Source organism: Pogona vitticeps, chromosome 2, assembly GCF_051106095.1.
Source record: "Pogona vitticeps strain Pit_001003342236 chromosome 2, PviZW2.1, whole genome shotgun sequence".
Taxonomy (NCBI): domain Eukaryota; kingdom Metazoa; phylum Chordata; class Lepidosauria; order Squamata; family Agamidae; genus Pogona; species Pogona vitticeps.
In genome coordinates this window covers 45,164,424-45,190,947 of record NC_135784.1, presented here as the reverse complement: position 1 = coordinate 45,190,947, position 26,524 = coordinate 45,164,424, and the positions used below count along the sequence as shown (strand labels likewise).

The window sequence follows — 26,524 nt, the reverse complement described above, 5'->3', positions numbered from 1 at the left end:
AACTCTTGCACAGTTTTATATTGGATGCAAATGGTAAATGAAAAGATATCAGTGAGGAGGACTAAACACTGGATATAATGAACATCTTAGTAAAGGCAGCGGAGTGAAGAGTTCTGAGAAAGAAGCAAGTGTCTTGATGACCATAAACCATAAAGCAAAGCTAGTTCCTTCCTGTTTGCTCCAAGGCTTGATTTGTCCACAAACCAAAGCTAGAACATCATTCCTTGACTCACAACACAGCGTTCATTTGCAATGTATCCCTATTTTATGTCCAACAAGGTGAAAAACCAAACAATTTAATCCATCTTTTAGGAACAGGTCAAATTATTTAATTGGCTTACATTAATATTGATCCAAAATTTACAGTGCGATGGATCATACACAACTTATTGCTGTGGCCGACAGCAGGTGAAAAGATCAATAACAGCATGGTACTAAGCATCTAGAACAAGAGGCAGTAATTCATGTCACTTTTTCAAGATACAGAGGCCTTTTATACCATCGAATTCCATTTTTCACCAGTGCATTTTACATCCAAAAAATACAGTTAAGTGCATTATTTTGTGCTTTGCTTTAATTCATTTGTTTTCTTCCTTGAATGCTTTCTAAAGGCTTTATAGGCATTGGAGTTACTATTGCTTTTCTATCTATCTATCTATCTATCTATCTATCTATCTATCTATCTATCTATCTATCTATCTATCTATCTATCTATCTATCTATCTATCTATCTATCTATCTATCTATCTATCTATCTATCTATCTATCTGTAGAAAGGAATATGTTTGTGGCACTAATGCTATCTTGCATGATTTGGCAAAAGTGAAAACTTGTATCAAGTGCTGGGGCAGCTGTATCACGACTCTTCTCCTCTCTTTTTCTGGTATTTGGGCTTGATCTGGGCACACACCATCAGTCGTTGTCATTTGAATAGGTGTCAAGAGCTACCACATGTTGGACTCGATGGCCTTATAGGCCCCCTTCAACTCCATTATTCTAGGATTACTCTCCACTGTTTCTCAGACGAAGCTGTTACTTCTCTTCAGCTGACACTTCTAAGGCCTACCAGTTGTGAGCCTTATTTCTAAATAATAAGATTTAGTTTAGGAAAATAAAACCTTGGCTGAAGTTTTCAGTTCTGTTTGCAAAGTATGACATCTGCCCTCCCTTCACTAGATTCACAGGAATTCTGTGTGGACGATATGAACATCCCAGCTTTGAAACCCATGTGCTCCAGCATGAAACCCAAATGAAACTGGGGGGGGGGGGAGCCAAACCCAGAAAAGAATAGATGGTAGCATTGTGTTTTGCGAGTATTCTAATAATATACAACAGGAAACATATGATCCATATGTCCCATTCAAGAGAGACCTACACTCAGTGGACTGTGCTTCCAAATGTGTCCCAACAAGGTAACGTCCTTAATATAGCTACAGAATAGGGATCAATTTTACTGTGATGCAAGTGATATGCTAGCTTTTATTTCTTGAGGTGAAATACTCCAGAACGTGAACCCCAGAAGGTTCTCTCCACTGAGATAGATTCATGATTCTCATTTCTGCTTTATCATGAGGACTGTATAGATGCTACAATTCTGAAATCAAAGAATGGGCTCCTGGAGCAAAACTCGGCATTAAAAAACAAGCATGTTTCTTGCCCTATTTATGTAAATGAAGAGTTAAAAGTAGGTAAAGACAATACAGTACCTAATGGATTCCTAGTAATCCTAGTGGAATGGGGAGAAGGATTACATGTCCAGTGTCCTGGTGTAAAAAAAGAAATGTCTAAAAGGAGCAGAAATCGCACCTAACAAACCAATATGTGTTCTTGCTTCATGGGCAGAATTTACACTTCCTGGTGATATAAGAAAAACTTGCATAAACAAAGCAGATTTGCACACAGTACACCCAGCTTTAATTCTCTAATCACTTTTTTACTCTTTTGAGATGGAGGCCACTTGTGATGCTCAGGATATAGCCTTTGCTGAAGATGCCTATGGCTAACTGAATTAGAATTAGGACATGGTTTTCTCTTGGAAAAGTTACTTTTTTGCATTGCAGCCCCCGAAATCTGCCACCAACATGGCTGGTAGTACTCATCTATGGTCAATCATAAAAAATCACTAATGTTTGAGTTGCGACAGAGTTGCAAGGTATTAAGGTTAAGAAAAAAGGTCATCCTGTTATGGGAAGTCAGAGTTCCTGCCTTTGACTACTTCTTTTCTGTCCAAATGGATCCTCAGAGAAAGTTGCAAAATAGGCAAATAGGTCCAGGATTTGCTCCCCTAGTGAGCCATGCAACTTTACTTAGAAGGGAGCATAATTCACTCTTCCTGGTTCTGAGGAAATTTTAATACCATGAAATGGTACATCACCTCTGTCCTCTTGAGACCTATCTACTACCCATATTTCAATCATCCTTCCACATGCCAATATTCTGAAGACTTATCAGCTGCCTGTAGCCCCTGTTTCCTGAGCAGGTATGGCACAGACCAAGAGCCAGCAAGAAATATTGTCCAGGTGAGCACAAGAATTGGAGTGGACGTTCTTGCTTTGTGATAAGGATCTGCTCCTGCTGCCATTACCAACATTCCCCCACATCGCCTCCCAATTTCCCAAATCTTCTCTTTCGTCACATTTCAGTCAGTGCTAATTTGCAAAAACATTCGATAAATTTAAGGCACTTCATTCCGAATGAGATATGCTTCCCTGCCTTCTGCAAGTCAGTCGGGCAGAATGCCATGGTGGAAGCCAATCACTTAGTCACCTGATAAATCTACACAACCACAGTATAAAATATTTAGGCATGAGAACAACAACGCAAGTGTCACCACTGTTATTGCATAGGACTGCGCTGGAGTAGTTAATGCATGGAACATGCACTTGTGACAACACTGTTGCACGGTTAATGACGGCGACAATGTGGGGATCAAGTAAAAGTGACTTGCAGATACAGTCAATTTCCTTTCAACTTTGTCGTTGAAAAATGTAACAGCACTCTAAAGGATATAGAAGGATATGTTTTCAAGCACATTACTATTTTTCCTGTATCACTAAAAATAAATATGTTAAAGCTAGGATTCCCCCAGCTCCCCGGGATTTTGTTTTATACAGAGCTTCACTTTGTTGACTAGGCTAAATCAGTATTACAGTTTCAAGATCTGTCTGTATCAAAACATTTCTTCCAAGTGAGATGGCAATATATTAAAGAGTCACAAAACCACTCCTGCCAAGACAGAAACACCATCTTCCAGTGGGGTTGAAAATGTTAAAAAAGAAAAAAAGGTTCTGATAACCAGATATTTTCTTACAAATAAAACACACAAATGTACTTCAAATGCAGAATAAAATAAAGTAACTGAAAAATCCATGCAAATCAGATAACTGTACAATTCAATTAAAAAAAAGAAACCAATTGGTTGTGTCCAATTGGCAGAACATACAATGTTTTTGTTAACAGCTTGAAATATTCACCACCAGTCTTGCACTGGTGACATGTTAGTACAAATTTTTTGCAATGATTAAAAGTGATTTATTTTCTTTAAAAAACAGTGAAATAGTTTGAAGAGTGCCCATTTACTGGTGAGCAAAATAAAAATAATACAAATTTAAATATCAAGGAATCGCTCTATGTCTCTCCCTCTGCCATTTCTAAGTCATACTTCAATCAAGATCACCATGAGTTAGATTCTGTACAGGTGGCCTGTATATGTATATATTATATATCTAATGTCATGAGAAAGATTAAATTGGATTAGCAGGTACTATAAGAGGCACTAATAAATCAAGACAAAAATAGTTTACAAAGCTAATTTGGTTTTGGTTTCTTTACATTCTTCTACTTTTCATTTCCAGGTCAATGGGTTTCATTACAGTTATACTGAAGCTTCACCTTTAGTGGATCATGGACTTGTAGATCTGTGGATCTCTATTGCTTTCAAGTAGACATGAACTCATCTGGAGTTCTCGGTGAATCTGGTTCACAGATGCAGGACAATACTTTGGAAGCATTGGTAATTTTAAAACTTTGTACAAGTCTCTTCAAAGGTTTTTTTTTAAAAAAATCACATACACTGGGCTATCTGAAGATTTATATTAAAAGATAGTTAATAAGAAAAAAACAGAGCAAATGACAGAATCTACTGATCAAGAAATGAAGAAGTTCATGAAAGGCCATTCTAAGTATCTCTACTAACAAGCATGGTCAGTATCTTCCATGCTCACGCTGCTCCTTCGGCTGCTTGTTTTTGAAGCCCCAGGAGACACCGAGGAAAGGAGTGGGTCAGTAACTCCAACAGGAGAGAGAGTATCGTCCATCAAGATGTCTTCCAGTTTGGATCCCATTTTTGTAGGGCCTGTGTAAGTGCCAGCAGCTGACTCAGTCACGTTTGCCAGGCTGTCATTGAAAGTGATGGTGCCATCTGTCAGGTCGAGAGTGGTTGTGCAAGAAAGGTCAGGGTGATGCGGTAAGACCTCTTGGCTGCAGTGGTCCAGGACGGGCTCTTGTTTGATAAGCCGGTTTACCATCTCCGGTGAGCAAAGGCCTGTAGACGGGATGATGGAAAGTCCATGCGCTCGAGCTTGCATTTCAAGTTCCTGTTGCAAGGACATATGAAACTGAGTAAGTGCATTTTTTAAAAAACAAAAATATAGCTCCCAAATTATAAGCGGCAATTCCAGAAATTTACACTTTCCTACAAAATATACAATGGAAAAAACTACACACCAGGAGCTTGCCTAATTTCAGCTGGTGAAATCATTTGACATGGTAGGTGCTACAACAGAGAAGGACCTCCTCTGTGACAGAGACCTTCCATGTCAACCATGTGGGGCTTTGCACTATGACCCTGTGACCAAAATCTTCTTGCATAGCTATGCAAATGGTGTAGGTTCTAGAGGTGAATTGCCCCAAGTTCAGAAATCCCGGTATACATTTTAGGTTGCATGCTGAATGATACAACTCATTGTGCAACTGATAATGTCTACTGGGCCCCGTGGTGCAGTGATTAAACTGTAGTACTGTAGCCAAAACTTTGCTCAAAACCTGGGTTCAATCCCAGATAACCAGGTCAAGGTTCACTCAACCTTCCAGCCTTCTGAGCTTGGTAAATTGAGTAGCCAATTTGCAGAAGTGGGACAGGCTGGTGGCGGCAATGTGTAGTTCGCAGAATTAAATTGTAAACCACCCAGAGAGTTCTTTAAGTGCTATGGTATATAAGCAGCACATTTTTACCATGATTTCTTAATTTCAGGGAATTCACCTTGGAAAGCTGTACTGTTGGTGCTTCACCAGCATAAGAAAATAATGTGATTTGGGCCAGTGCATTAGACCTCTTCAGCACAGTGACCAAACAGATCTGGCTATAAATTATTATATGGTAAGCAGAGTGTTCTCCTTGGAGGACAAAATGATCAGGGTGATCTAAATGGAAAAACGCAATTTCTAAGATAACCTGTGAGTCCCTCAGGGATATAGACTATTACTAACAAGTCACTCTGGAACACAATAATATTGCAAGAGTCACCCACCCCTGAAGAACACTTGTTCATCCTGACAGGCTAGGAGGAGGTACTGCAACATTCTTCTCTTTTTCTGCACAAAATTTTCCCCAAACAGGATGAGTACATTTTAGATTAGTGGAAGTGAAAAACAAAACAAAGTAGGCACATTTATAACTTTTTGTTTTAAAGTAACCAACCACTCGTTCCACTGTTTAACTGTGGTTTGCTTTTCAGGAAGAAAGGACTTGAGTTTTGCACATGTTTCGCACAAGAACTACCCTCCCCCCCACCTTTGTCTTGCTCTTGGATGAAGGTGAGAAATCCACCCCCCCAAAGGTTTCAAAATCCTGAGCGTTGTGTCCTGTTGAGACAACCTACACTCCCAAAGTTGGCGAATATTTTTCTTAACCCTGGAAACAACAATAACAAGAATACGTAGCTCCACTGCATTCATATATTAATAAGGCAAACCTGTATTCTGAGCAAAAGGTGCCTGTTGGCATGTTCCAGTTTCTTTTGTCTGTTCTCCAGTTCTTTTGTACGCTGCTGTTCTCTTTGCAACTTGCGGATGTAATCCACAGAAGCCTTTAAAATAGTTCCCTTATTCCATCGCATATCCCTGCAAGATGAACGCAACTCATTAAGTCTGTAAAGAAATAGCAAAAATTGGTGGGGAGGGGAGAGCACAGAGCCCTTGAAATATGTCAACCATATTACAATATAACTTTATTGACTTAAATAAACATACACAATAAATTTACCACACTAATGGTTCTAACTTGCAGCTTGGTAGCTTGAATCAGAGAACTTGGTCAGCATCCCGTTGTTCAGTTCCACCTGCACACGGGGAATGACCTCACATGTGCCTCATGATGGAAAAAAGGAATTATTTATAGCAAAGCAAAGCGTGCTGCTTATATACTGCCCCATAGTGTTTCAAGCATAATTACAAGTTAATTATGCAGGCTACACATTTAATGTCACTTTGACTGTGTAGGGGGAGCTACACAGCCGCCTTAGATTCTCAAATCTGGTTGCAGCACCCAGAAAGAAAATGAGAAAAATTTCAATCCTCGTTAAAGTTCATCAAGAACTTCTGTGGAATCATCACTAACTACTACTCTATTTTAAAGAACATATTATACTATTTTTCACTCGAGAAAGTTTTAAAGCAGTTTACAACAACAACAAAACGTAGAAGAACAAGACAACAGGAAATATTTGTCTAGGAAGTCACATTTTGGGGACCGGGAAACACACAGTGCTGTCATAATACAAAGTGACATTGTGTTTTATGGGGCACTGGGGGTAAAACATAGGGATGCCCTTTAGTTGGCATTCCATCGCCCTCTGCCATGCTTATTTCCCCCTTTACAAGTAAATATGATCACTCCATTTCCTAGATTGTTAGATGGCTTTTATGCAGTTGTAATCTATACTGCACAATTACAGCAATGGGATGCTATTATTAAATGCCATGGATTGATCTAATTTTTCCTGAAATTTGCAGCTTGTTGAGGAACTTTGATTTCTGTTTGAAAGTTCTTGCATGCTCCCTGACCGATAGCAGTGAATTCTAAGTACTTCACAAAAATGCAAGAGTCATGACAGTGATAGTGGTATTTATCTGTTGTTGAATAACTAGTATAGATACATTATTTGTTTTGGTGTTAAAGGAGAAACTCTATTCTGGATGCTTCTTTTTGCTTAAAATACAAATCCAGGTTATGCTCAATAAGACCAAATGGCTTTCAAGAGAAAAAACAAAACTAAAAGTTGTAATAGACTGTGCTACATATTCCTGTGTTACAACAATAATCCAATAATCTGTTTAAGGCAGCCTGTCCCAACGTGAACCCCCAGACTCAACTTCCCTGCAGACTGTCTCAGTGTGGCAATGGTGAGGGCTAAGGGGAACTGTAGTCCAAAATAACTGAACAACACTGGGGATGTGTGTGAATGATGATGGCTTACAATGTTCCAACTAAACAGGATTATCAACTCACTTGACAAACAGAAGTCCTACTTCTATAAGAATAAGTCATTCCCAAATGGGGATGGTACTTACGGGTCATTTGACTTGGGTATCAAAGTGCCAAGTTCTTTTATGCGATCGTTGATATTGAATCGTCTTCTTCGTTCAACTTGTTAGGAAACCAATACAAGTTAGTAATCAGTGGTAACATGGGGAAGGATGCATCAAGGTTGCAAATGCCTTGGCAAAGGGCAAAAGTTGCTTCTGCAGACCTGAAGGTCACTTTCAAGGATGAATTTAGACTTTGAGCCTCAGTTTTGAAAGGTAAGGAGCAGGTCAGTTTTCTGCCTCCAAACCACAACATCTGGTGGAACTGCAAAAGGACAGGGCAAGTGTGGAAGAGGTCTCCTGCCTTGCCCTATTAAACATGTCTTTGGAGGAGAGGGAGTATTATAAGAAGTTGGAAGCCACATCTGTTTGGTTCCCCCCCCCCAATGCTATCCAGCCTTTGGATGTTAATAGGCTGTTTCAGCTATTAATTGTTCTGTACTGTTGAATCAATAGGAAGGGTATGAAAAGAGATCCTTTGGAATTTATAGAATAGTTATTATCCCTGACTAGTTTATAATCTATGATCAAAATGGAAAAGACTTTCTTTGGTTTCCTTTGGTGTGGTACCCATTTATTTGATTTTATCACTAAGCCACACACTTCTTTTATGGTAAAGTTCAGAATTATTGAAAGAATTATTAAATTCTAAGATTAATTCAATCAAATTCTCCTTTGGAATATGTGACAATGAGATGAGACATCAGATTTTTCTTTAAGATAAACAGACACATGTGGCACTTAAGCACATGGTGTAGCATTTGGATAGGAAAACTCAGTTGACAAGGTTGATTTATGACTTAAGTCTATGTTATCCCGTATCCCAATCAATCCGCCATTTTAATCTATCCCATTTGCAAATCGATCTACCTAAAAACAAACTTTAAAATGTGCTTTTCCTCCACAATATACATCTCAAAACGTACTTATTCTCCACAAGCACACTACTAAATATAAAAAGCAGCAAAGGGACTAACAGTCTTTATTTTGGGCACACCCTTTCACATTTATGGCAAATAAAAGCTGTTAGTCCTAAAGGGGTTGCAAGAGTCTTTGGCTGCAAGACATTCGTGTGGCTACCTCCTTCAAAAAATGATGTGCCGGAGCATTTAGGATGCGTGAAAGTCAGGGGAGGACTAAGGGCTGATAAGCACAAATGTTCGGGACATGCCGATACTATATTTATTTATTTTATTTACTTTATCTTATATGCCGCCCACACTACCCAAAGGTCTCTGCATTTGAAGCTCTTTGAAAAATAGAAGCCACGTAAAATGGGAAGAATTCTTATTTAAGTGTGGATGACTAGGCTAGTAGAAGAATATTTTATGCCCACCACTCTCCATGTTCATCCTTCCAGTACTGCCCCCACCAGAAAATGCTACAGACAGCCAGAGGACTCCTCTGAAAAGGGTAAGCTCTGTTGTACGAAAGAGGAGGAATCTCTGAAAATCAGGCAACATTATTTTCTGTGATGTGGGTCCTTTGGCTTGTGGAAAGGCGGTCTTAGACCCAACCCCATATGCAGAAATCATTCCACTGTCTCAGATCTATTATACACAGATGTAGCTATTATTATTGGTGCGTGCTCAATTTACTTCTATATGGACTTGTACAATTCAATAATCCTGCATTAATTATTGAACCTCCGGCCACTGAAAATTCAGGATTAAATAAAGAAAAACACAATCAAATCATAGGACACTTACTTAAATTGTGATTGTCTTTCTTTTGCCTCTCTTTGGCCAATGCTCTTGCCTCTGACTCTGTGGGAAATACACATGCTGAGCATGTTAATGAAGTAATTAGAATTAGATAAATATAGGCTAGGCAACAGTAGCAAAACAAAGATTCACACATCTACCTGCTATTCAACATGCACAGATACACCTGTGTACCATAAGAACACTATTCCCAAATGCTTTCTTGTGTAATAGTATTGCACAACATCACATAGTACCTTGTTGGCCTGATGCATCACAAATACCAGTGGAAGTTGCATGATTAACAAATCTGATCAATAAATTTTGACTATACTTTCAGGGCAGAAAATCAGGTCGAGGCAATGGTGTTGCTAGCAGCTATGTCTTTTCTCTCTTTTTGACTCCTAAGCAGAGATGGGCACTTAACATGGTTTGCTGCTTCAGCACAGTTCAACGGATTGGCCTCACAAGAGTTGCATCACCCTCCCCCCCTGGATTCCTCACCCTGCCTCTTCCTGCAGGCACCCACTCACACACTGCTTCTGATAGGATGCTTGCAGGACACTGAAGCATTGTTAACTGTCCATCTCTACTCTTGAGACCGCATGGGGCTCCCAGATTCAGCCTGTGACCCCAGCATGAAGGCCGGTTTGAACCTTCCTCTCACTGGGGGTCCCATTCTAAATCAACTTTGCCTTTCTTGCAATTTATATTGCAAAATAATGAGCCAGGGGATTTCAGTGTCATCATGTTACCACTCAATACATTCATAATTCATAAATAACTGTCCAAGTGAATAATGCATCTGAAGTAATATGTTTACTTTAGGCAGCAGCTAGATTAGAGATTCCTGGTTGTAGCCTTGAGCCAATAGCAGGTTTCCTTCCATAGAATGATAAAGTGGTCATTTCTTCACCTCCCTTCAGCCCCTATCATGCTCTCAAAATTTATTCTCAAGGGTTTGGGGGATGTGGGTCCACATGGTGTGTGTGGGTGTGGAGGTGAACCTGAGGATTGGGGAAGTGAGGAAAGAAAGAAAATGTTGAATTTGCATGAGGTTCCCCGGGTTCACCTACCCTCCCACACGCCTTGAGGATCCACATCCCCAAAGGCCCAAGAGGATCATGCAACTTTCCCTCAGAGACGTTACTCGGGAATCAAACGAGCACCAAATTCTTCTGATTATCTAAAATAAACCAAATGTGCACTGTGCTACGTGTGGGGTATTTGCCTAGTTTACAAAGGCCAAGCACATCAGATGTATAGTACATCTTTTGTGTCAGCCATTCTTATGTTATATTCCAAGTTTGGGTTTATACTGGGGCCTTTATTAAGAAGACAAAATCATGAACAAATGCAGCATCTCTTGATGCTTCGTAAGACACAATGGTGCATTATCTTTGCCTACTCTATTTTTTGTTCATTAAAAAAAGGCAACTGCTATACATTGCTCTGCACTCATGAGTTGTCTGTCCAACTGGAGCTCTCCCCAATGTGACTAGCACAATGGACGTCCTCAGGGATCTTGACATTTCACTTTTCAGCAAATTAATTCCCCACCACCGCCCCAAGAACTCTATGTGAACTGCTTAGGGATATGGTCTCATTCTGAGCAGGAAAAGTGTGTACCTCATCCTTGAGCCACAGCCCCTACCATTTATAAATCAGTGAATCTTTGGAAACATGTGTCCAGGGCTTGAAAAGTTGTTTTCAAAACGGAATTTGTTATAAATAATTACAAAGTTTGCCAAAAGTGTAACCTCTTCGTGTTTTATACTGGTGGAAGAAACATCACAAATGTGGCTAGTTAACGTGTTTAAGTTGCATACCCTGTTTCCCAGAAAATAAGACCTAACCTGAAAATAAGCCCCAGTATGATTTTTCAGGATGCTCGTAATATAAGCCCTACCCCAAAAATAAGTGCCAGTTGTGAAACCGCACCCTCCACCATTGTGCAGCAACCAGAAGATGACATGACTGTATTAGAATAAACGTAGATTGTTGTACATGAAAAAATAAAATAAAACATCCCCTGAAAATAAGCCCTACTGCATTTTTGGAGCAAAAATTAATGTAAGATCCTGTCTTGTTTTCGAGGAAACACGGTATTATTTTTCCGTTAACTTTTCATTATGTTCTTTCCTTCAAATAATTCATCTAAAGGTAAGAAAAATGGTTTTTAAAACTTTGAAACCTCAGAATGCCCCAAGAAAGCCTTTATCTAAAAAAGGATTATGTAACTTTAATCTCTACATTGAAATGATCAAAAATGTCCAGGACTTTTTATAGCTTGGTTGAATCATCAATCAAAATAGAAACTGCTGCTAAGAAATCAGAACACTGAAAATGGGAAGGGTTGCTAGGTAAAAACCAGAAATGCTCTTTAAGTGTAAGGATCAGGATTATCCACAATATTGTATTCCCAATCACTATACAGTGATGTGAAAGCTGGACAATGAAAAAAGCTGACAGGGGGAAAATTGATTCATTCAAAATGTGGTGCTGGAGGAGAGCTTTATAGATATCATGAACCACCAGAAAGACAAGTACAGTAAGTGTGTTTTAGATCAAATCTATCCTGAACTCTCACTAGAAGGAAAAACTTCTAAAATGAAGGTATTCCGTTTTTGACACATCATGAACAAATGAAATGCACTAGTAATGCTAGGGAAAGTGGAGGATAGTGAGAAAACAGAAGATTAACATAAAGTAGATTAACTCAATAAAAAGGAAGCATGGCCTTTAGTTTGAAAAACCCAAGTTGAATTTTTAATGATAGGAATTTTTGAAGTTCATTAATTCACAAGTTCACCAATAGTTGAAAGTGACTTTAATGAACACAACAATAATAAAGGTCATGGCTAATGCCATGGGAACTATATTGTACCTATCAGAACTATAGGACGCTGAGTTCGATGGAATTTTGGCCCAATATAGAACGGCCTTTTTTGTTCCTAAATTTCATTTTAGTAGTTCACAGTTTTGGATCCTCTAAATAAGTGGTCACCAACGTTTTCCAAACTGCAGACCAGTTGGGGGTCGGGGTCTATGCACAGGGGGGTGTCTGTCCAGTACTGGGCCATGGCCTTGGCAGGACTGAGCCGTGGAGACAGATCTGGCAGTGGCTGGGTGTACTTGCAGGTGGGCGGGGTGCATGCTTGCACATGTGTGGGTGGGAGGGGCATTCTCGTGGGTGGGCAGGGTGCACTTGTACGCATGCGTGGATGGGCGGGGCACACTTGCGGGTCGGACACTCGCACATGTATGGGTGGGCGGGACATGCTTGCAGGTGGGTGGGTGCGCTCGCATGCATGTGAGGATGGGTGTGCACGTGTGGGTGGCGGAGCACCCATGTATGCGGGTGGGTGGGCTGTGCGTGCATCTGTGCGTGCGTGGGGAGTGCATGCGGGGGCCGCAGATCGGGGGTTGGGGACCCTTGCTCTAAATGATCTGATTTCTGAAGCACTAGCCAGCAAGACAAAATGTAAGGGTCCTAGAATCCAAAACTGAGGTTTAAAACCACCAAATTATTAGGAAATCTACTGGAAAACAGTGCTCTTTAAATACTACTGTCATTTACCTGTGAGTTCCCTTTTAATGTTAGGAAGGTTTGCAGGGCAGGAGTTGCTGATGTTGAGTCCTGGGGGAGGCATGCCTTGGTTGCCATAAAGATCTACCAGATTGCCAGAGACAGGTAACTGGAAAAAATAACAGAGGATATAAATTATTTCCTATATTCCAAGCAAAACCCCTTGATGCAAAAGGCCAAATCAATAAACCACGAACATTTGGTACCCTTGCGCACCGGGGTCATAGAAATTCAGTTCTATGAAGTCTGATTACATGGAGAGGGCGCAGAAGCTGCAACTGGTCCAGAAGGCAGCCAAGAGGATTATAAGAGGCGTGGGTTGTTCAGAAAGCAATTTTAAAACTTCCAGTTGGTTTTTGGGTCCTAATTAAAGTTTTTGTTTTTTTTAGGCAACAAGCCACATCATTAAGCTGTGGACCACCTCAGGACTGAAAACGGCTGTTTCAGTCATTTTTTGAAAGAAAAGAAGAGAAAATAGGAAGTGCAAACTTATTTTGTTGCACATAGGAACTTTTGGGGACCCCTCACAGACTCCCAAAACAAATCCCCTGCTCCCGAAAGCCTCTAATAGCAAACACAGAGCTCTTTTTTAACAGCATCAAATTTGATTTTTAAATAGGTGCCTCTTGAGTGGCCTTGTGGAGCATTAAAATAGCCCTAGTGGGTTGTGAGGTGGGTGGTGCGCATGTTGCCCAGTCTTGCTATATACACTCTTGAGACCAGAATATTTTAATGAATGTGTTCTCTTGTATGAGCCTACTGTGCGACAGAAGGCGAGAGGGATGCCCCACTCAGTGGGGAGCCGTCCCTCCCCCACAACAAGAATAAGGAGGAGAGTCCCCAGCCAGGACCAGAACCTGTGGCAGAAGCTCAGCAAGGGACAGAAAAAGAAGAGTTGACTGAGAACTTGCAGGGTGTGACAATGAGAGAGGACCAGGAGGAAAAGGCGGGAAAAGAGAGGAAGGAGAGGGTGGAGTCTGAGGCAGGAACAGGGGAGGTAGAAAGGAAGGAGAGTCAGTTCCCGCCAGGCTGGGAATGGATGTGGATGGAGGATCCCTGGACAGGATTATGAGGGAGGCTGAGAGTGCCTAAAGAAGAGGAGGATTACAGAAGAAGAAGAGAGATTCCCCCTAGACCCTCTTATTGGGGAGAAGCCAAGGAGAGAGTGGAGGAGGAGGTTGAGAGAAGAGAAGGAAAGAGTAGAGAGAGAAAGGAGAGAAAGGCTAGACTGGAGAATAAGAGATATGAGGAAAAAGAACTACAGGGAGGACCCTGGGAGGATCGAGAGCCTGAGCGATGAACCCTGTGGAATGGCAATCAGGAAGATGAGACCATGCCCTTTCTGGAAGGTTTGACGGGGCAGGCCGTGAAAGACTGGGTCTCTGCTGATTTACTGGGACCATGGAACAATAGTTATGGCAACCCGTTCCTCTTAGAAGATTGGAGACCCCTTCTGGACCCATTGGCAAAATGAGAAAAGACTCATAATCATGTCACAGACAATTGTTTATTGTTAAATGCACCAATAAATCTTTCACCTGTTCTGAAGCAACAAAAGTTTACTTATTTCTTTGAACTGAAAGAGGAGCCTAAAGCCAAACGCTCACACCTACTTATACACTAGCATCATCTTTTGAGGTCTTGTTTCAAGTAGTCGTGCCTTCTGAGATGTGATGGCTGAAGTGAGACATTTTCATCAAGACTACAGAATTCTAATATTCAGAATATTTATTTTCCTTCATATTTTTTGGTGTTGAGGCACAAATAATGTCACTACTACCTAGAGCTGATCCAGTGAATTCATTTCAGTAGGTCTATTATAGATAGGACTGAGACTGGATTTTAGCCCCAAACATTTTTTGTAGATTATTTGTGCTAAATTTTTTATTCTTAGGTTGAGTGTTGCTTACTTTTATAAAACTTTAATAGTATGTGTTAATAATTTCTGTTTTTTAAACATGCAACATTGCTTTTACTGCTACCAACATGAATTTTAGTACATGACCCAACTCCGGGAGGCAGTGGAAGACAGGAGGGCCTGGCATGCTCTGGTCCATGGGGTCACAAAGAGTCGGACACAACTAAACGACTAAACAACAACAACAACAATTGTTTTTACTATGTATTTTATTTAAGTTAGAAAATATTATTTCCATATTTCTCTGTCTCAGTGTGTTGGCAAGAGCAAAGTATGGGGGAGGGAGTTGGAGGGAAAGGCAATATTATGTGGTACTTTCAAAGACCAACAGATTTTATTTCAGTGTGAACTTTCATGAAAAAATCTATTTCTACACATGCAAGTCCACGAAAACCCACACGTAGGCATATTCACAAGGACTGAAAATGGGGGATGTCATACTTTAAAATCTTGTTTATGATTAATTATATGAGTACAGTAATTGAAATGTGGTTGAACTTCTAAATGTTGTTCTGAAGACAGAGATGGAAAAGAGAAGAATATGTTGCAATATTAGTATTTTCAAAACACTATTTCTGAAAATACTGAAGTGAAAACAAAAACACTATTTCAGAGAGTACTGATTTTCAGAGAATTAGAGATTACATAATATTAGCATGATAATCTTTGGTAAGAAGATCTGAATGCTTCGCTAATAAAACAAAATCCGAGAATGCAATCAGTATTTTAGCTTTAAACACTGAGAGCAATAAAGAAATCAATTTTGAAGCTCTGTGTAATGCAGATGAAACACATCCCACTTGTGATCCTGAATTAGAAATGCTAGTTTGGAAATTTACAGCATCAAACTTAATGCCCCTCACATAAATGACACTTTAACATTCTTGACAGATTCGTGAATCACAACTGAACACAACTGCCAATGTTGCAAACAGAGACTAATCCTTTGAACAACAGAAGCTTTGTTCTCTCTGTAGATCTATTTATAGCCTGCAAGCAAGTTAATTCTTCTGTTGCAGTTTTGCTTACAGTCAGTTTACAAGCCCTCATATCTTGCTACTGCAAACGATAAGAGGAAGAATGTAAAGAAGTTTGAGTCCAGGAGATGACATTGTTCTTCCAAATTTACCTTAGGTTTTAGTATTTATTTTATTTACTCCTTTTAATATAACAGTTCTTTAATTCTTTTTAATATTATTAGTAAACTTATTGTTTTTGCTTTTAAATATTATCTTTTTAATCATATAAGCCACCTTGGGTCCTTTTTAAGGAGAAAGGTGGAGTAAAACAAATTAAACCAACCAACCAACCACTAAATGCTTTCTGATGCCAATGGATTTAACATTTAGGATCATTTGTGTGTTTCAATTGGATAAACTTAAACTAAGATCTGGCACTGTACGGGAGTCATGCTACACAAACTTACTACATTTTGGGCTTTTTTCCACAGTAAACAGGAAGCTTGCAGAGAGATCCCAAAATCCCTGAAATTTGAGTGCCTACCCTGTGGTTTAATAACCCTTTTGCAACAAAGCATAGGGGAAAGTATAGCTTGCAGCTGCCTCAAGCGTTATCATTATATTAGACCTGAAATTGTTAGGAAATGCAATCTGTTAGGTAACCTAACCATCTTTTCTCCCAGAGACAGTACTAATAGACCTGGCCTAGTAACAGTAGGAAACAAGGCTGTGGATTTCAGAAAGGAAACGGTTCCAGACAAGCAAAATAGATCTCTCAATAAAGGAGGTCTTGTGGGAAAGAAAATACTCAAGTCCTGTTAAATAAATATGCAAACAGTCAACTTGCAATAAACATGGAGTCATTTGTTGCAACTACCAGTAACAGTAGAAGGACATTACAAATAGAGAGGGTAGCAAGCTATATACCGTATTTTTACATGTATAAGACTATACTTTTGTCTAAAATCTTTAGACTAAAAATTGAAGGTCGTCTTATACACGGAAGTAAGCTGAGGACAGAATAAAAACAAGTGGAGGAGAAAGCAGGGATCAAAGTGATCCTGCAACACCTTGATCCCTTTCCCCCTACACTTGTTAAGCCCCACTTAGATTTCTTAATTTTGGATTATACACAGAAAAATACGGTATGCTAGAATGTTTTGAAAATCCTCTACTGTCATTTGTAAGGAGATTAACTTCTGAAAGACAGATACAGAAAGCAGCAAAAAGCTATACATCCAAGTACCGTATTTGCCATTTGTAGAGCCGGATCCATTAGACCAAACATTTCTTCATTATAACTTGATTCCAAACTGATTATGTCATCAATTACATCATCCATCTGTAACATAAATATGAAATGCATCAGGAACATGATTGGATTAAAGTATGTTTCTGAACAACGCAAACACCGGAAGGAAACACCTAACAACAAAATGTCCCAGCTAGCTGGCTATTTCTAATTAGTGGTTTCAGGAATTACCTAATTACTTGAAAGACTTTGGGGGAATAAATATACAGAATCCACCAACCAGTACGGCCATAGCTGGTGGCAAGATTCTTGGCGTTTCAGGCCAGCCAGAGAAGAAGTTTTTGCAAATGCTGAACAATCTGGAAGAAGACATGAGGACAGGAAAACCACATACATATTCATTCTCAAAAGCAAACAGACTGTCCCCTGTGGGGAGGTAGGGGCCTCTTGCAATGGGAAGTTCATTACAGCCCTACTTGATGCCAAAGTGAGGAACACCATGTTCTTTCCTCGGGCTTTGGGAACAAAAAGCCAGGCATATACAGAAACTCTATTGTACCTCAGTTCTATCATATCCATTCCTAGAACGAAACAAGATGTGTGCTGTAGGGAACACCCCCCAAATGGTTATATGCCTCAGGTTCTGTAACTGCTCACATTGCATGACGGGGGTATGATCAGATGCTATTTGATTTTCAGTGACTTGTGTACACATTATCACCATAGATGCCAACAGGTGTATAGTGTTTAACTGCCACAGCTTCGCAGCCCAAAAACACAGGGATTAGGAATCCCAGGGTGGAGGAATCACATAAATTCTCCATAGATTTCTCAAGACCACCATTTGCAAGGTTAGTTAGGGGGAAATTATCGAGGTTAACGTAACAATGCCCCCAACAGCCCAAGAAACCTAGTGGCTTCTATGGCTATCCCATGTATATATTGGGAAAAGAAAAATTTTGATGAGACAATTTTGATGATAAATTTGAATTTGGCACAAAATAAAAATATTTTAACTATCAGGGTTATAATCCAAACATTCCTTTCGGGAAGAACACAAACCTGTTCACAGAGCTTTTGGCCAATTGACAGTGTTGTTATTGTTGTTTTGACTTATATACCACTCTACACTGAGGGACATCCACTCAAATTGAGTATTGGGAGAGTGAGAACAGACCAAAGAAAATATTTCTTGACCCAGCGTGTTGTTAGTCTGTAGAACTCCTTGCCACAGGATGCGGTGATGACATCTGGCCTAGATGCCTTTAAAAGGAGATTGGACAGATTCCTGGAGGAGAAGTCTATTGCATGTTAGTAGTCTTGATGGAGATGTATTATCTCCAGGCTTAAAAGGAAGGTACTCCAAAATGCCAGATGCAGAGGAGACAGGTGCTTAGTTGTTTTGTGTGCTCCCAGAGGCAATTGGTGGGGCCACTGTGAGATACAGAAATCTGGACTAGATGGGCCCTTGGCCTGATCCAGCAGGGCTCTTCTTATGTTATGAGTGTTTTACAGCATAACTATGCAAACAACACTTTGTCCCCAGAGAATTGGGTACTCATTTTACCAACCTGGGAAGGTTGGAAGGCTGAGTCAGCCTTGAGCCAGCTACCTGAATCCATTAGGATCAAACTCAGGTAGCAAGCAGAGACTTGACTGCAGTAGTGCAGTTTAATCATCGTACCAGTGCAATTCAGTATATGATTACTCAGAATTAAACCCCATTGTGTTCAATGCAATTTACCCCTGAATAAGTGTACAAAAACTGCAACCTTTGTCAATATCTGATTACCCTACCCAGGAGAGGTTTCACTTCTGAAAAACAGCGTCAATGTACACATACAGCAGATCTTTTATGTATATTCCCTTGTGTTTTCAACTCCAAAGTATCCAGCAGGAGTACACCACTAAGAAGTACACCATTCTAAAAAGGTTCTGCATTGTACAATCCCTCAACAATTGCAACACTGAAAAATGAACTTAAAAGAGGAACATCTCAGACAGTGATGTTTAACCACTAATAGAAAAAATTTCAAATATGTCCATGAGCAATTTTCAGCCAGTTCTATGATTGGACTGGCTTGCTTGATTTCAAATATCACATTTTACATTTTTAGTTGTACACCTTAAACAAATTACTGTCTGAAATGGGCCTGAGAGTATTCCTCTGTTCTTTGTAGCCACAGGGAAACACTGGAAAAATGAATTTTCTTCTTTTCCTTTGTCATTCTGTACCTGCATGCAGGATGCTCGGGAATGTGTATTCAGAGTCTGGCATTCACTCTCTGCCCTGTTGTTTTGCTCTTCAAACTTATAAAAGCCCTGTGAGTATGAAAGAGAGAGAGAGAGAGAGAGAGAGATAAACACAGCAAAGCAAATCCTGGGCTGGTCCTTTACAATTATGGCTGTCCCCTGGAATGAACCAATATGAAGCTGGGAAAAGCTCCTTTTTGGGTTACAACTTCCACAATCTCCCAGACAGTACTGGAAGTAGCCTTGCTGGCTCGAGGATTTAGGAAGTTGAACTGCTAGCAAACTTTTCCCAGTAATAGAGAGTATCACAAATAAAGTGCAAGGCAAATCATTACCCTACCCCCACAAACAAACACCAAGGTGATCAGATATAGACACAAACAATAAAAACATAAGTACGTATAAGCTATTAAGCTAGTTGGGTGTTGTGGGTTTTCCGGGCTGTTTGGCTGTGTTCTTAAGGTTTTTCTTCTTCCTAATGCTTCGCCAGTCTCTGTGGCCGGCATCTTCAGAGGACAGGAGTCAGAACTCTGTCTGTGCTCTGTTTCAGTTTGTTGGATAGTTGAATAACAGAACACAGTTCTGATTCCTGTCCTCTGAAGATGTCAGCCAGAGAGATTGGTGAAATGTTAGGAAGAAAAACCTCAAGAACATGGCCAATCAGCCTGGAAAACCCACAACCACCATCGGATCCTGGCTGTGAAAGCCTTTGAGAATATATTAAGCTAGCATTAATGCAGTGGTCAGAGTCCTTTTACTAATGTATTCCAGTGCATGGTGCTAGTTAAGATGTCAATGCTTGCATTCACTGTCACGCCCCAGTCGCATGACTTGGCACCATTTGTGAAAAAAGCTATTCACTCCTCCCCTCGTTACACATAAGCCCAGTTGCTTCCAATGAGATGATTTCGAGCTTGTGCAACTATGAGACAGGTATCATTAGTGGTTCTGGAATACTCCACTAACAGAGAAATTACACTCTACAGGATGTGATAGGATTCTAATGAGTGGGTAATGCAACAGGATACTGTCCTTTGAATGACCTTGACCCAATACTTTTCTTTCAGCCTTTTCAGCCTATTTAACAGATTTGGTTGAGAGGAGAGAAATGGAGAACTATTTTCTGAAATTCATTTGAAGAAAAGTAAAAGATAAATATAATATATAAAACCAAATGGTAAATAATCATATTAATTATATACTAAATATTAAATTTATTTGTCTTATTTATAGGCCACCTTTCTGCCATTACATTACATTACATTATATTATACTCCTTTGGAAGAAAGGACTTTGATAAGAATAGGGTCAGAGGAGAAATAAGTTCACGTACAGTTTCAGGCCAAAGCAGCGCATATCCATACCTCAAGGGGTAGATTTGTTTCTAAAGGCACCAATGATTTTGCCCACAAGAAGCACATGACAAGCATTTCTTTCCTCTATGTGTCAAATGCATTACAGTCCCAGCTGCTTATGAACTGAGAAACTTGCATAAACCTATGGGGTCCAGGTGACGTTACGTCCATTGAAGACTGTCTCAGTGGTCCACTAGGTGCTTTCTTTGAAGCTCTATTATTATTATTATTATTATTATTATTATTATTATTATTATTATTATTATTATTATTATTATTATTATTATTATTATTATTATTATTATTATTATTATTATTATTATTATTATTATTTAATTTTATTTTATTTATATCCCACCTATCTGGTCGGGTCTATTGCTGCTGACCTTCTCCTACATCTTTTGATTATTTATTTATTTATTAAATTTATTACCCACCCACCCCATCTAGACCAAAGTCTACTCTGGGAGACTCTTACACAGGAATTTCACAGATGGATATTGTTTTAGTCATGTAAATGGAGTAAGTAATTTTCAGTTTCACAAAGTAATGTCAGCACAGGGCAAGGCAGGAGGGCAATATTTGAACAACAGAGCAGTACAGAAATTTAGCAGCAATAGACTGGTTTGAATAGTTCAACAATTACAGCCAGCAGCTATATAAACGGTGTGTATATGGCAGTTCACAATTACCTGTCACATATGTCTATACATAAACTCCACTGCTTTCAAAGCCATGACTTTGTTAACATAAAAAGAAACTTGCCGATGTCCTTTTAGATCAGCATATTTTTCTCCAACAGTGGCCAACCAATTGGTTCACATTTTATTGTATTCTATTGTTTTTAAATGTCTTTTTAGTAGTGATTTTATTGACAGTTTTTAATATAATACTTGTTTAAGTCTTTTAAAATATTTGTATACTTATTGTTTTTGGTATTTAAATAATGTTGTTTTAATTATGTAAGTTGCCTTGGGTCCTTTTAAGGAGAAAGGCAGGGTAAAAATAAGTAAGTAAGTAAGTAAGTAAGTAAGTAAGTAAGTAAGTAAGTAAGTAAGTAAGTAAGTAAGTAAGTAAGTAAGTAAGTAAGTAAGCCAGTCAGTCAGTCAGTCAGTCAGTCACAGGTCAGGTCACATACCTATTAAGTCAGGTTCACAGGTAACAATTATTTGTGACCAGCAGATTTCTCAGCCATAGGTGTACCCAATCCCCTTTCAAAGCCTACTGACATTATCTGGCAGCTGAAAATTTCCCAAAGTAGTTACCAGTGGGGGGTCTGGGCTAACAGGACGATTCTAGAGTTCATTGAGTCACAATTTTCATCCCTAAGCTAGTGTCAGATCTGGTTGTTAAATTCACTGGTACAATCAATTATTTCACATAAACCATGAAAACTTACTTATATTAGGCGTTCGTTTGTGCTACCACTAGTGGAATGCTACAACAAAGAGTCCCTTGATACACTGAAGGGCACCAAGTGTTACGTGGCACACTTTATTCATGCAACACAAGCCAGTTCCCTCACACACATCTGATGAAATGAACCGCAGTACATGAAATCTTGTGCAGAATAAATTAAAAAGTATCAAGAATCTTTGATACTATTTTATTTATCTCAGTCATGTCCTCCCCTCCACGTAGTCATTTTCTCCATCCAAATTAAAAGGAATACACCAGTGCTTTAGCTTTTTTATATAAAGAAAAGTTTATCCAGCCCGTTCATCACTTCGGTTAGTTTTTTCTATCACTCTATTCTAGGGTTCTAAGTTCTCGGCTGAACCGCACAATGATTCACTTCCTGTGTGAAGACTGCCTCAGATTTTATTGCACTTTTGAAATATTCCTCACATGTGCAAGTACAAGTACATGTGTGTGTGTGTGTGTGAATGAGCCTGTGTGCATCCATGTATGCAAAATTAAGCCATAAACCAAAGCAAAACAGGATGACTGAACACCTTAGCACAGTTCTTTGTCTTATTCTAGGTGCGAGGTTAGGCTTCTGACAAGGCTGTGTCAAGAAGCCACTGGTAATAGTGCGGCTAAAAAAAAAATATTGTAAATAAAAAAGATAGTTGAAATCAGGGAGGACTAGAAACGTTGGGAGTATTCTTCACATTCATACTCTGCTGCGGCCTGTCTGAAATAGGGTGACCAGACCATATTCCACATGCAGCTTCACCATGGACCCAAATAAAAAGACATTTTGATACCAATCCTCCTTTCTCTAATTCTCCCGAACTCTGAATTTTTACATGTCAGGAGAATGCACTATCTACAATAAGATACTTCAGACCTAAATTTTGAGACCAGAAAATGGTAAATTCCACAGTGACACAAATAATGCTTATATTTAGAAGAAGAGTTTATTCAATAAAAAGGGTGTGTGTGAAAAAGATTTGTAAAATTATGAATCACCTAGACAAAATGGTCAGAAAACCGTTTTCATAATATATTAAAGGCCACTCAGAATGAAATGATCACTAGACAGGACAAACAAGACAGAAAATGAACTTCACCTTATTAAACAATTGATTTAGTTATATATCACCCTTTATCCCAGTAGATTCTGAGGACGGGCAGTGTTCTGTGAAAGTTAAGGGTATAAAAACCATATAAAATGTTTTCTGTTCTATTTCTACTACATTTGTACTTTGCCCTGCTATCTAGAAGACTGAAAGGTGGTTTAAGAATTATTAATAAATTAATAAATAAGAATACTTTGCATCATATTATTAACATATAGAATTTGCTACTATAGGACACAGTATTTGTCACTGGCTTTGATCACTTTGGAAAGAAGTTAAACAGATTTGTGGATAAAAGTTATTAATGGATAAAGAAGTTTTGACTGTGGGTTTGGTTTGTGAAGGATATAGTATTATTTACATAAACCCTACTCATTGGAAGGATCGAAATGGCTCAAAATTTGGGAATAATGGCACAAAAAATAGACAAGGAATGGCAGATTAATATGCTGAAGATAATAACAGGAGGATTTCAGCAAATAAATGAACATTTTAATCAGATAGAAAATCAGATGAAAGAGAGGTCATCAGATGCTAAACAACAGTTAAGTGAAACTGTTATCAACTCCAGAATAGCCCTTATTGAGTAAGATATCAAGCAACATAGATGGGGTAAAGAGCTATCCAGTGATTTATTCAATTACTACAGTCAGAAAATGTGATACTGAAAATTGGATTGTTGTTCTGGATTCATTCTCCTCTTTCAAAAATTGGAAAAAAGCAGAGTCACTGAAATAAGAGGAGCCTATTGAGAAAGTATGGGATGAGACAGAAATTGATATTTTTTCAGATGTGATGAATAAATGCCCAATTAAAGGACGAGAATTATTATACAAATGGCTATGGTTTTCAGACAGTGTTGGAGTAACATAGATTTAAACTAAAATAAAGCTGTACTGTAAGTGGATAGCTGGAGGGCAACCAAATTACCAAAAAAAAGAAAAGAAAAGAAAGAAAGAAAGAAAAAAAGCTGAAAGTGGATTTGTTATTGTAATATGATTTGATTGGATATTTTTGTGTTCTCCTATCCCCCTCACCCTTTCCTTTTCATTCCACTCCCTTTTACCTTTTGTATTCCCTACCCTATTCTTAGATAAATAAAATAAAATATTAAAAAAAAAGTTGCCCGTTGTGATATGGAACTTCTGTGGCTGCTGACTGCTAGTTACTGGGTGTTCGACCACATAAGGAAGCTACCGCACCTCTGGAAAACAGCAGCAGGAGAATAGAGTGTGACTACATGGAGCCATATTGTGCTCTGTACAAATGTCCTGGTAAGGCACACGTGCCATCTCAGTTCATGCTGAGTCACAATAATATTATCTCAGAAAGTTTCAAAAAGAAAGAAAAATGGCAATTATATCTGAAAAGGTTGATTACATCTTCAATCACATACATGCACACACAAAGATTCTAAATAACACTAAATGAAGGATTGGGCATGGTTTAGACTTTTTGTTTTAAAAAGTGCAAACTTTTAGACCAGATAAATTAAAATGTGCTTGTTCTGCTCTTCGTTTTTGAAATGCTTCCTTATTTTCCTTGAATGATAGTGGTATAAACAACTGTTGGAGAAAAAATATATAAGGATCTGGGCTGATTAGTGTTTGTAAGCTGGAGGAATTGACACAATGGGGCAGGGAAAACAGTCATCTCTAAAAGAACACATCACAAGAAGTTTGCCCATACCTCTTTTTCACAGTTGGAGTTGAGAGTAAGCATGGCCATTGGGCTGTTGGGTGCGCTACTTCCTGTGCCAGGTGGCATAACATGATCACCTGGCTGGTTTGGGCATGGCAAGCTTAGTGCCTGGCTGGTGTGCTTGTTTCCTAACGTAGTGGAGAGGTACTGCTTGACTTGTTGCCGTTGAGCTTGTTGGATGTGGTACTTGGTAGGGTTTTCCAGGTGGGTTTGCACCTGAAAAGACATAAGGAAGAGCAGGAACATCTTATTAATGATTTTGTATTAAATGCTTCTGTAGACACTGAGTTTTGTGGATACTGATTAACTCATCTTCTACTCATTTGCAAAAGCAAAATTAAAACATCATGTAAATAGAGTTTATTTGGAGGTTCAGATGTGAAAAACTGGTCCACGTAAACAAACCTGTGAATACACCACTTCTAATATAAAATACAGACACGGGTTTGGTCACAAACGATTGCCTAAATCCTCCACACTAATAATTCCAAATTGTCAGCAGTATATTCTCGAAGGCTTTCACGGCCGGGATCTAATGGTTGTTGTGGGTTTTTCGGGCTCTCTTTGGCTGTGTTCTGCAGGTTGTTCTTCCTAACGTTTCACTAGTCTCTGTGTCTGGCATCTTCAGAGGACAGCATAGTGCTGTCCTCTGAAGATGCCGGCCGCAGAGACTGGTGAAATATTAGGAAGAACAACCTTCAGAACAAGGCCAATGAGCCCGAAAAACCCACAACAATTGTCAGTAGTATATTAAAATAAAGTAACAGTAAAGCTGGCTGAATAGTTCAGCGAGTCAGGTGTGTAGCTGCAGAGTCAAAGGGAATTTGGTTCTCCACCTGGCCTTCCAGGAGAAAAGCCAACCTGTGTGGGTTTGGGCAAGCAGCATAACCCCAGGGTGACTCCAGGAGTAGAAGGGCAAAAAAAATCCTGAAAAGCGTTGCCGTAAAGCGGAATTGACTTGAGAGCTTATTCTTATTCTTATTTAAAAAACACCCAGCACAGTCAATCAAAATTATATAAACACTGACAGGTGAATAACAGATACAGGTTTTAACCAAAAACTGAAGTATCTGTTAAATATTGGCTCAGTACGTATGCTGTTGCAAATATTGCCAATGTTTTTGTAGCTCTGATGGTGTGAGCTACTAGAGATCTTATTGTTATTATTGATAAATGATGAAACTCTGTATTATATATTTTACCCCTAAAATTCTCTTGGTTATTCATGCACTTAGCAAAATATTCATGAATATTCATATAGTTCGTATTTAAGACAAGAAGAGATGTTGAGAAGGAAAGAAATATTCAAATTTTTCACCCTTATATCTGTTGATCATTGTAATATAAAAATGAAAAGAGCAATTTCACAACTCATATAATCGTACTGGCGATGTTTAAGCATATACTCATATTTAACTGCAACATATTTCATCATTTTGAGTGGGCTTCCTCTGATCCAACAGCTTATGTTGGCATTCAACTGGATAATAACATAAAACTCATTGCATTCACAACCACATTATACTTAAACAATTCCTCCAGCTGTATTTATAGACGCTGATAGGGAAAAATAAAATCTAGTATATGCCCTTTACTGTTATATGTAATATTGCAGTAATCCAATAATGCATGTAAGTTCTACCTTTAGATCCACCGAAAAGTAGGTAGCAGTATTGTCATCTAAG

At 39.0% G+C, this 26,524-nt stretch overlaps 1 protein-coding gene across 7 annotated transcripts in view; it reads right to left on the bottom strand.

The window, feature by feature from the left end:
* Positions 1-306: 306 nt before the first annotated feature.
* MITF (melanocyte inducing transcription factor) overlaps positions 307-26,524 on the bottom strand; it is a 178,578-nt gene continuing 152,360 nt past the window's right edge. For 2 of the 7 annotated variants that reach the window (XM_020791049.3, XM_020791052.3), the window contains 8 exons: positions 24,828-25,055; positions 19,241-19,327; positions 17,000-17,095; positions 12,868-12,985; positions 9,294-9,368; positions 7,570-7,645; positions 5,973-6,147; positions 307-4,595 (listed from right to left, as the gene is read on the bottom strand). In XM_020791049.3, the coding sequence (XP_020646708.2) occupies positions 4,191-4,595; positions 5,973-6,147; positions 7,570-7,645; positions 9,294-9,368; positions 12,868-12,985; positions 17,000-17,095; positions 19,241-19,327; positions 24,828-25,055 (1,260 nt within the window). In that variant the 3' untranslated portion in view covers positions 307-4,190. The remainder of the gene's footprint in view (positions 4,596-5,972; positions 6,148-7,569; positions 7,646-9,293; positions 9,369-12,867; positions 12,986-16,999; positions 17,096-19,240; positions 19,328-24,827; positions 25,056-26,524) is intronic. The other 5 variants (XM_020791053.3, XM_020791055.3, XM_020791051.3 and 2 more) reach the window with 3 other exon arrangements.